We start from the raw sequence: 12,174 nt of genomic DNA on the forward strand, positions 1-12,174 counted from the left end.
CAGAAAGGGGAAAAATTAACAATAATGATATTTTTTATTTCAACAAGTTGACTAACGACTTCAATATTCATGGGAAAAGTTTAACATTGGAATTATGTGTTACACTTCCCAGCAAAAAATGGAATGGAGGCGTCATTACTCTGATGCAAAGTGGCCATCAATGGATAGATTCTCTGAACAGTACAAATCTAAGAAAATAACATTCAATCAAGTTCTTCTATTCATATAAAGAGAACTCCTCTAAAAGTAAACATTTGCCATTCATAAATTCAAATCTGTTTAGCTGTGCTATTTGAACTGTTGGCATCTGCGTGACCTGAATACTTGTTATAGATTGATCCACTTAATGTCAACCCTGCTCAAATTGAATAGTCATTTGCTGTTTCAGAAGTCCTTTGGCAAACCTTAAAATGAAACTATTTAAATGTACAATTTGAAATTTTCTACAGTAGAGACACCTGCTCATAGCCTCATATACACAATTGGAAGCTATGCAATGATTTATCAGTAGAAGGCCAAACAGAGAGATCCTCTCAAATTACACTTCAATCTCACAAATTTCTTTCCAAAATGCTTTGAATTTTCGATCTGCTGTTTCTACTCAAAATCATACATAGATCACATATTCAGTGTCTAAGGGACTTCCTATAACACCATTTTAAATGCCAGACCTCATCAGTGCTCTTAGAATTTCTAGGCTCAAAAATATTACACAGGTTCATCTTTCTTCAAGAAGTTCTATATATCTCTCTAAAGTTCCATGTACGCTAATTACATTCTATTTTCATTACTGCAGTCAATTTTTGCATAAATCGAAATTTCTCCCCTCAACAGTGGAAACAAGGTCACTGGGAGGCTTTGATTTACAAGATTAGTTAAACAAAAAAGCTCAGCTCCTCCTTTGGAGATGCAACATAAAATGCAAACAAGCATGTTTCAACTTGCCCATTTGAATAGTGTCAGCTCATTATAAGCATTTCAAGCTTAATTTCCAAGCACACATGTTTCAACTTGCTCATTTGACACAAGTTATATTTGAAGTTGAATAAATCTATATGTTTCACATTGCAAGCCAACATCTACTGTTGGTTGTTAGTTGATAGAAATATAGCTGTAATTACTCACCAACTCTTCTTCAAATCATGGGATGCTATCATTTCAAACAGTAGTGTCAATAGAGATTAATTCTTCATAACAAAGGCTTGTGTACAGAAAGCAAGCCAAAAAAAAAAAAAATCTAGCCATAAGCAGCAACAGACATAAACCAAAAAAAAAAAAAATTCTAATCATAACCATCAAATGTATAGTGGTATTTACAAATTTAATATTCTAACCACATTTTTTTATACACAAACTATTAGGTATTACAATCAAGAAAACAGAACATCCTGGAGAGAAAGGCATTACAAAGCCACTGACCTTGTTAGTTTTGTAAAGTATAAGCAACAGATACAAGGTGAGGAACTTTTCCATCATCAAACGGCAAGCTGATATACTCCCTGGCAAATTCCTCAGCAATTTCCCAAGCAAGCTCCCCATGTACAGCCTTGCAATACATATACAAAATAGTATTTGCAGCGCTATAGTAAAGAAGCAACAGCATTAGTAGTGTTGAAGTTACTACAATTTGCACAACAAATGCACAACTCTTCCATCCACCATTAGTGCCAATACCCAGTGTGATCCCTGAAACAGAGCTAATGAATAACAAAACACCCACCAAAAACCCAAAAAACAAAGATAAAGCCAAAGCCAGCCCTCTCATTCCCTTTATGAGAAAACTACTCCGCTTCAATGGCTGAAGACCCCAACTCGATTCCACTACCACAATAACGCCAAATAGAAACCAATTAACTTGCAAATAAACTAAAACCAATATCAAAACAATCGAAACAATTACAGAGAACACGATAAAATAAGGAGAAAATAACTCGACTTGAAACCCCAGAAGCTGAATCCCCATAACAACCACAAACAAGAGAAACCCAGTTGCGACAAATATGGCCAGAACAATAATTTGAGCTAAAATCGTTGTTATTATGAGGGGAAAGAAAGAAACCAAAGCCGATCTAATAGATGCTACGAGCTTGACAGGTCTACCATAGAAGCCATGGAGAACACTGTAGGTGATAGAACCAGCAGCAAGAAGGCCAAAAACAAAGACAAAGAGGGAGAAGAGAAGTGAGAGAACAAGGGTTTTGAGAGTAACAAAATTAGATGGGTCTTGATCAAGGAGGAAGGAAGTAGAGAGTAAGATTTTAGAATTGAGAGTGGAGGATGGAGCGAGGAGATTCTGAAGGGTAGGGTAGACAGTGAAAGAGAAGGAAAGAGGAAGAAGAAAGAAGACTGAGAGAGCGAGGAAATGGCGGGTGTGGGCATTGATGATGCGTTTTGATTCAGAGAAAACTGTGCAGAGGTCGATAGAAGGAGGTGCTGCAGTCGCCATGGAAGATTTGGGGATGATGGGGTGGAGAGAACAGAGAAGAATCCGATTGATTGGGAGGGAAAGGTCTGTCGTAAAGGTTGATGGCGTAAAGAAGATAACGAGCAAATGAGTCGCAAGCGATCGATTGGAAATTTTGTTTCCTGTTGTTGTTTGGTCGTCAGCTGAGGTGGGCTTTGGCGGGTGGCGGGCCTGCGGCGAAGGAGGAATGATTGAAGGGAAAATTTATATTTACTCCTTCACGTATAACAAAATTAATTAATTAATCTTCATATTTTTAAAAATGAAAAAAAAATTATCTATTAACTATTTAAAAATATCAAGTTTAATTTTTTATTTAAAATTTTCATAATTTATCATTAAAATATTAAATATATCCAAATAAAATTAAATAAATTAAACAGCACTTCAAATATTTAAAATGTTTTATTTTTTTAATTAAAAAATATTTTTTATTAACTAAATTTTTTTAGTGTTTCAAATATTAAAAAATATAAAAATATAATTTAAAAAATATTTTCCCTCAAATAAATAGAATCTTAGTTAAATTTTTAAAAATATATTAATTATTTAATATATTAAATAAAGTAATTAATTAGTTTCATGGTGACTGAATAATAATTTTTATTATTTATATATATATACAATTTTTTTTGACATAAACGAATAATCATGTAATAAATAAATTGTTTAATTATTTTATTTCTTAAAAAATATATCTATTAGCAGTTATTATTTTATGAGACTTATGTTTTATATATATATATATATATATTGTATGAAATTACTAACGTAATATATAATTTCTTGTTACTGAGAGATGCAAGTACTTATTAGTAACATTAAAAAGTTTGGTTATTGTATTTTATATAATAATCTAATTTGTAATTTAATATATTAGTGATAATAAATAATAATCGCTCAAAATAAGAACTCAAAATAAGTCATGAGTTTTAACTGCGTGGTAATAATATAATAAGTCAATACATAGTCCCACATGTAGAAAGGAAAATCCGGATACTATAATTCTCAATTCTCCATCAACACTCGCCTCATTCTGAAGAGATTGAATTTTCGCATAAAATTATCATTAACAGACACAATACAGTAGATTCTATTATGTTTGTAAATATAGAATTTTCGATTAATTAGTCGGTGAAATTTTTAATTAAATAATCAGTTATATCATTGTCAGATTTTCAAAAGATATTATAACTAATTTCGTTATCCTATAATATAAAAGTCAAAGATTATAAAGATAAAAATACATAATTTTTACACTGTTCTTGAATTCTAAGTAATTTCTTATAATTTTTTTAATTTTCAATTTACTGACTTGAGCTGATGGAGCTGCTGTCATAAATACCAACTACCTCACATTCTTTTCATTATATAATTGATCAATTAGAGTACAACTCTATTTTCGATTACATCAATTAGAAAGATATATGATAAAAATTTTCTTTAAAGAAAATATATGATAAAGAATTTCTTTAAAAAAAAATAATATGCTTACATTATTATACAATATTATTTTATTATTATAAATTATGATTCTCTCATATATATAAATTAATTTATATATTTTTATTTGTGAAAAGAAACTTCTCATTTAAGGGATTATTGGTTACTATTAGACTACACCCCTTTTTACTTTAAATATATGGCTTTTAAAATAAAAATTAATTATTTTACTTTTGTGGTCCTTTTGTGACTCGATATTCTCATATTTTTCTCTTTTTTAAATTTAACTTTTTATTTCCCCTTTCCCGTAAAAGACGACTATCGATTAAGAAGAAAATATTGTTGTCCCTATTAAGAGCTCTAGAGATATTTCGATCATCACTTATAATTTCTGTATAACAGGAATATTTCTCATATACAATCCAATCAATTTTCAGAATATGTAGAACCTCTTTAGCATATTTATGACAGTAATTCCCGGACAGTTATCGCATTGGGATGAGGCCTTTCGTTAACATGGAAGAGTCATGGATCTGTTTTTGTGGTTGGCTTTTCTTCAAATTTTATTGATTCGGTTGTTTCGAAATGTAATGTTCAATGGAAGCTTACTAGTTATTATGGGTTTCCGAAATCACCTTGAAACCTTATTCAAGTTTTATCTCGTAGAAGTTCTCTTATGTGGTTTTGTTCAGGAGACTTTAATAATTTATGCTCGAAAGTTGAGAAAAATGAGGAGTATCTTTATCAAATTATCTTATGTATGGGTTTAAACAGATACTTGAGGAGCATTTTTGCCACATTATCTTATGCAGGGTTTGATTTTGAATGATTATAAATCTTTATTAGACTTTAAGACTGATATTAGATTTTAAGACTGATATTTCTGTTAAATGGGTTATAGCTACTCATACTTTGGTTAGAGAATCTATCAGGTATAAGATGATATCCTTTTAATACAATAAATAGTTTTGCTTTAAAAAAAATTAATTAAATATTTTTAAATATAAAAATATATTTTTAACATCAATTAATAATATAAAAAATGTATTTTTTTAAACAAATCACTTATTTATTGTATTTGTTTTTACCATAAAAAAGCATTATCAAGGTTCTTTAGTAAAAAACTATAAGAGGGTACATTGTTTACCAAGGATTAAAGGGAATAAAGCAAAAATCAAATCGATTGGAATCAAACAATATGAAATGAATTGGAATCAAATATAAATCAAACCCAAATAAAATAATACCACTACTGACCTAAGCACGGTCATATCAATCGCCGATCAAACAATCGATCTATACAATAATCTTCATTGCGGAAGTAATCAAAGAAAACTGTTGACAACATTAAAAAGGCCAACGCAACAACAATAATATCAAAACCATCCAATAAATATGCAATAAACAGAAATACCAACACTCGGAAAAGAGATCCATTACAAACAAACTAAAAAAGCACTAAGCTGCCATTGATGGAGATGATGCGATAAAACTTTCGCTAGAACGATAACCACTGGAAGTATTCGGTGCGATCCTTAATTGCCATCGTCATTTATACAAGAAATCTCTCGAAAACAGGGTAAGAATAATAAGATGCAAAACAACTCCCCTTGAAAAGAACTACTAGAGACCTGGAAAATGATAAAACAACACAAAAAACAAAGAATATATTACTACTCAAGTAAGGGTATATGGATATAAAAAGAAATAGTGACACTAAAACAAGATTAAAAAAAAAAATCTCCTTTGCCCTAAAGGCGAGGAAGACCAAAAATCACTAAAACACCAAAAGCGAGAAACAAATAAATCATTAACTTCGACAACAAACAAAAATAAAACGATACCAAACACCTTCGACTATTAATTTACCGACTTTCTCTCTTTTGATTCTTTATTCTCTTTAATTTGATTAACCTACTATTTTATATTTTATGTAAAGTTACTTAAAAGACTGCAAATATAATTATATCTGATTTTATATAAAAAAATAAAAAAATAAAATCTTGAAGTTTTAGTAGTTAATTTAGGAATCTATTTCAAAAAAACAAAAACTTTTAACATTTTGTTTGTTTTAGGAAAGTGAATAAATAATTTCTCTAATTTTTTTTTTAAAAAACAATTAGAGAAAGTAAAACTAACCTTTCAAAATACTTTTCATGTTAAAAATAAGAAAAATATTTAAAAAATATAAAAGCTGAAATTAACAATAAATTATATTATAAATAAACAGCAAAAAATTTTTCATATTTATTTATATTATACTTCCGCATAAATTAAGTTAAGACATGATTATTAAATTTTTTTAATTAAAAAATAAAATAAATTTATGTATCCATTTAAACTAATTTTCCTATGGCATTCATATGTTTAATCTGGTAATGGTAAATGAATTTGAAAGATCTCAGATTCTATTTCTCATATCTAATTTTCAGTTAAAAACAATTAATTTTTTTATGAAAATTTTGAAAAAAAAAAAAGTAATTTATCCCTTCTGTTTACTATTTAGAATTAACTAATGAAATATTTATAAAACTGAAATAAATTGAATTAAATCTATGTAATTTTGATGGAGGGTTAAATAGGGTTAATTTAATATTTTTTATTAAATAAATTCTTAAATTTTATTTTAAAGATTAAATAAGTTTTGATTTAATAAATTATTATTTTTTAATAATAAAATATTATTGTTAATAGTAAATTTATTTTTTAATTTTAAAAATTGTTTACCATTTTTATGTTTTTTTAAAAATTTTTGTGTTAATTAAATATCATGATGTTTTAAATAATAAAAAAATATTTTATTAAATCAGAATTTATTTATTATTAAAGATAAAGTTTAAATTTTTATTTAGTAAAAGAAAATTCAATTAGACTTATTCACTCTTTAGTAAAAATACAAAATTCTAATTAGACTTATTTTCTTATAAAATATATTAAATATTTAAACTTATAAAATTATAAGAATTAAGCATAAACGAATAATTTCTTTGCAAAAAAGTTAAAACCAATAATATTTATTAGTAATCCTATTTTAAATCGTGGTGATTGTGCTAAATTTTTGTAAAATAATAAAGTTATTCTTTTATTGACTAAAAAATAATAATTTTAATGTTTTTCATATTTATAATTTAAATTTTTAATTTTAAATTAAAAAATTTTTCAATTTTTAAATTTATTATAATTATAATAAATTTTAATTAATTTTAATCAAATTTAAATTAATTTGCACTAAATTTTATATATTATTATTTTTATCACATAAATAACTTAATTAAATAAAATTAACCTTAATTAAAATTTTAACTCTTAATTATACAAAATTTCTAAATTATATAATTAAAATACTTAATTCTCTCATATTTAAATACAAATTTTAATTGAGAATTTCAAGTTATTAAATTAGATTTAAGTTCTTCATTAAAATTTAATTTTAAATAATTAATTTATTTATATAGTAAAAATTCTATGCAAAATAATTCAAATTTGATTAAATTAGTACTAATATCGCATATTATTGGGTTAATATACATATAGCCTTCATCCTAATGATTTTGTTCATTGGCAACTTCAACGCATACACTATAAAATGGCCAAATCTCATACAAAATCAGCCAAGAATCCACCGACTGCTCCTCTTCAGAAACCTCAGGAGGATACCTTTCTTTGGCAGATCTTCTACCTTCCAATTTCCTGAATTCTTCACCTACAGTTTTTCTTCCTCAACCAGGTGTTTCTTTTTTTCTTTCTTCACTCTTTCCCAGATCTGATTCTATCATTTTTATGCTGCATGCATTATTGCTCCTTTAAGCAATCTGTTGGGTTTTCGGTTACAATAGCTTCCTCAAGTTTATTCAAATCTGATGAGGTGATATTGTGCATAATTTTTTGTTGTCGTTATTGTGGTTGTCGTTGATAAGATGGAGATTTCTGGTGGGATTTCTCCAAGTATGAGTTTGGATCAGTTACAAAAGAAGGGATCTGAGGATACCCAGTTGCAGAATTTTGAGTTGGAATTAACTGGACATGGTCATGGATATAATCATCAATTCCATTCAATGAATGCGTTGGAGATCTTGAGAGAAACCGTGAGGATTCTTCGGTATAATTGCTCTTCGTTTATGATAATTGCTGTTTTGCTTATTTGTCCAGTATCTGCCATTGTCTTATCAAATGTATTTGTTGATCAGTCTATAGTTAAGCGACTGACTATTAGGTTTTTGTTAGTTGTAAAATCTGGAGGACTCCCATTGAGGCCTTTTGTCAAACAGTCGTGTCACCATTTTGCCGAGATGGTTGTTTCTTCCGCAATGTGCTTCCCTTTGTTTATCACATTGTCTTTGTTATCCAAAGCTGCAGTAGTTTACTCAGTAGATTGCACTTATTCGAGGAAAAAGGTTAATGTTTCAAAGTTCTGTGTGGTGATAAGCAAAATTTGGAGAAGAATTCTTTCAACGTACTTGTGGGCATGTATGATGATTGTTGGTTGTGTTACACTGTTCTGTGTTCTTTTGTTAGCTATCTGTAGTTCATTCTCAGTAGTTGGTTTTTCACCAGAGTTAAACTTGTATGCTGCAATGATCGTGGGGTTAGCGTTCTCGGTTGTTTTTGCCAATGCAATCATCATTTGCAACATTGCCATTGTGATCTCTGTGTTGGAGGATGTTTCAGGGCCACAGGCATTGCTTCAGTCCAGTATTTTGATTAGGGGACAGACACAGGTTGGTCTTCTCATATATCTAGGATCAACAATTGGGATGGCTTTTGTGGAAGGGTTGTTTGAACATAGAGTGAAGACACTGAGTTATGGGGATGGAACTTCAAGAATTTGGGAAGGTCCTCTTTTAGTGATTATGCTTTCATTTGTGGTGCTCATCGATTTGATGATGAGTGCAGTTTTCTACTTCAGCTGTAGATCTTACAGATTGGAAGCCTCTGATGCTGAATCTCATTCAATTTTAGAAACAATTTCAATTTCTGCTGAAGCATTGGTTGTTCAATGACATGACCTTGTAAATTGATTATCATGCAAAAAACTTTCTTCAGTCAATGCGGATGGAAGCTGCTTGTGGGTAACTGTGAATTTTGTTGCTGGTTGCGTTCTCTTTCCACTGATGAGCAACTTCAGTAACCATTTATGTTCAAGAGCTTATAGTTGTCAATAACATCAAGCGACTTTCTGGTCTGCTATAGAAACGTTACTAAAACGCAGGTGGTCATATTTTAGATATCTAGTGATCCATAGACAAGAAAAGGAAAGGAAAGATGTATGAAGTTTGATAATTACAAGCAGATGTAAAGAGTGGTACTCGGTGAAGGTACACTTTGGAGAACTAAAGTTATTTTTTCTTTTCTATTTATTTTTCTTGGGTGGAAATTTAATTTCTCTGGTCTTTCATATTTAGTATTCTTGTCCTTTGCATAGTGTCCACTATTTGCTGGACTTTGTATGTTTGGCGACTACAAAATTATGTCATCAAAATGTTGATGTTGGATTGTAATTAGTGTCTCGTATAATTAAATGAATTTAAGAGTTATTGACAATAATCTGATGAAAATTCTTGCACCAATTGTAAATGGAAATTTGCTTAATTGCAGACCAAGGATTGCATATTGAATTCCCCAAATTGTACTCTTGTATACTCCATCCTATAAAGATAGTTTTGTTTTCTTTTTTTTTTTAATCTGTCCCAAATTATAGGAAATTTTTTTTTAGATAGTAATTTATTGGTTAGCTTCTTAATGTACACCTATTTAATATACATTGAAAAACTAAAATTTATTGGTTCCATGAATAATTTAGTAATTGAATAATATGAGTAGAGGGTATATTACTAAAGGTAATATAAATTTATTGCTTTTAACTATATTATCTATATTGTCTTTATTCAAGTGAAGTAACAAATAGGTTTGTGGGACGGAGGGAGTATTAAAAAAATTATTTGAGCTTCTCTCTCTCTTTCTCCCTCTCTCTCTTAATGACACTGTAAGTGAGAAATGGTTATGCCGTAAATTGAACTAATTCATCATATGTATTATCAAACATGCCTAACAGATTAAACAGAATCATTTATATTATTCAGAATTTAGTTGGATTTGGCACGGAATCTTAAGGATTTCTCTATGACTGGATATCTATCCAAGTAGTTTTGGAAGGATAATCAGTTTTGGATATGTTCTTGTATCTGGAGCAGTGGTATAGACAATTACAAGGACCTAATGTCCTGATCAGACATGTAATCAATGTCTTTCTGGGTCTTCATTGTTATGTGTTGTCATTATCCAGTAGTCATTTAGGTTTGTGGGCAGAGATTCATGGTTATACAAATGTAGCATTTTGAAAGTATTCCCCGACAAGAGACAGATTCAGCTCATTAGAAATCAGATAATAATCTTTGCATAAGATTTCATTATTCCTTCCCTCCTCCCCCTCCACCTTCAGAAGATCTTTGCATGATCTTTATAGAGAATCCTGAATGCAGCTAAACTCTGCTGTAAGATTGGTGCAAATGCAACCTTTCTTTTGAGACAAAGGCACAAATTTACCAGTCTTTTTTATTAGTTTTTCTCTACCTAAAGTGGTGATTCGTCTTGTTTAATTCTCAGTTTTCTTATTAATAATAAAATTTTGATTCTTCTTGTTTAATTCTCAGTTTTCTTATTAATAATAAAATTTCCTTTCTCATCCTGAGGTGGGTATGTTTCGAAACATTACATCACTTGAAGATAAACTTATATCTGTATAACATATTTAATTAAAAACAAATCCACTGTTTCACAAGCCACCTTAGGGTATGATTTTTTTTATCTTAATGCTATTTATTCTCTTTTATAAGATCCTCAAGATTAGGCATTTGCTACCAAAGGCTAATCCAATCGAGTTCCAAAGGATTACAATTTAATTAGTCCCATTTCCTTGTAAATGTTGTTATCTTTGATTGTACAAAAACTTCTTGTTGAATGTGACTGGTATTTCTTCTGCGTTATATTTGGAACTTGATGTTAACTGTGAACTATAAGGAAGTCCACTTGAATGCTGTGATCCCTAATCCTTGTGCCCTTTAGATGATTCGGTGTTTGCTAACTTTGATATTCAGTTCTCTGCCTCTCCCAGATTGTGTCTATTGTTGCATAATTTCACATTCGCTTCGATGCTTGGCTTGTCAGGTTTAGTTTGGATATTAGTACTTTGAATTTTCTTATTTCTTGGATTTATGTTCCCTGAAAATTAATGATATGAAAGGAAACAATTGATTTCACTTTTATCTAATAAACTCTACATAGACAAAAGCAAAAATAATGTTGCCTACTTGGATAAAAATATAATACTTTTAAGGTTAATTTGATCTTGTTGGATATGTATGGTGTATCTCCTTTTATGGTTTGACAGGATTCTTCCGGCTTCAAATGAGGCAATAAATTCCTGGACTCCATCATTAATAGTTCTCAGTTCCTCTTAGTTGCAGGTAAGGCCTCATGTTTCTATATACCTGGTTCTTGATCTTCCATGCCCCTTCTGTCATTAATAAAGATATTTGCTTCTTGGTATCTTTGATCCTTATTTTTAAGAGTTTGGAGGTTCACTGGAGCACCTCCATGATCTATTTCTTTTGCCTTTGAGTTAATTTGATGCAGTATTTCTGCTAATGCTTTTACAGGGGAAGTGGCTTATATGGATTCTTTGTTTTACCTGTTTGAACTGCATATCCCATATTCACGAAACTGCTTTGCATTTGGAAAAATAAAATTATTCAACACAATCATTGTATTTACATCTATTTACACGTTAATAATTAATTTTGATAGGTATATACATTATTAACATTCTTACACCTTTTTTATTAAAAAATATTTTCTATTAACTAATTTTTTTATATATTTTAAATACCAGAAATTATGATTTTTTTTTTAAAAAAATATCTTTCATGAACAAATCCAGCCTTAATTTTGTTGACTGTCATACCACCTTCTCCATTTACCAAATTAAATTAGTGGGGTTTAAAATAGGGATCCTACCATCTATTCACCTAAACATAAATTTAAAATTTTTAAACTTTAAAAAATCACATTACGTTAGAAAACAAAAAAAAAAACAAAAAACAAAAATCTAAAAGAGGCCCGAATAATGATTTTGAAATCAAGATTTAGATTCCAAGCTGAGGCTGAGCCCATCTCTGATTTTGAATACCTTCGCACAGGAAGATTATCGGACGGGTTCTGACGACTATCTAATCATTCCGAATTAAAAGGTTTAGGTAGTTTCTCTAAAA

General features: G+C 29.4%; 2 protein-coding genes across 2 annotated transcripts; one reads left to right on the forward strand and one right to left on the reverse strand.

Moving 5' to 3' along the window:
• Positions 1 to 1,260: 1,260 nt before the first annotated feature.
• On the reverse strand, positions 1,261 to 2,633 carry LOC110600797. Its single transcript, XM_021737678.2, has one exon. The coding sequence runs from the start codon at positions 2,444 to 2,446 to the stop codon at positions 1,424 to 1,426; it is 1,023 nt and encodes a 340-aa protein (XP_021593370.1). The 5' UTR covers positions 2,447 to 2,633; the 3' UTR covers positions 1,261 to 1,423.
• A 4,824-nt stretch (positions 2,634 to 7,457) lies between these two features.
• LOC110618535 lies at positions 7,458 to 9,505 on the forward strand. The gene has a single exon (XM_021761680.2). The coding sequence runs from the start codon at positions 7,825 to 7,827 to the stop codon at positions 8,905 to 8,907; it is 1,083 nt and encodes a 360-aa protein (XP_021617372.1). The 5' UTR covers positions 7,458 to 7,824; the 3' UTR covers positions 8,908 to 9,505.
• Positions 9,506 to 12,174: the final 2,669 nt, after the last annotated feature.

This window comes from Manihot esculenta, chromosome 1 (genome assembly GCF_001659605.2).
Source record: "Manihot esculenta cultivar AM560-2 chromosome 1, M.esculenta_v8, whole genome shotgun sequence".
In the NCBI taxonomy this organism is placed as follows: Eukaryota; Viridiplantae; Streptophyta; class Magnoliopsida; order Malpighiales; family Euphorbiaceae; genus Manihot; species Manihot esculenta.

Excerpts from the sequence above, each read along its gene's own strand:
- LOC110618535 (XM_021761680.2), top strand. The coding sequence starts at position 7,825 with ATGGAGATTTCTGGTGGGATTTCTCCAAGTATGAGTTTGGATCAGTTA.
- LOC110600797 (XM_021737678.2), bottom strand. The coding sequence starts at position 2,446 with ATGGCGACTGCAGCACCTCCTTCTATCGACCTCTGCACAGTTTTCTCT.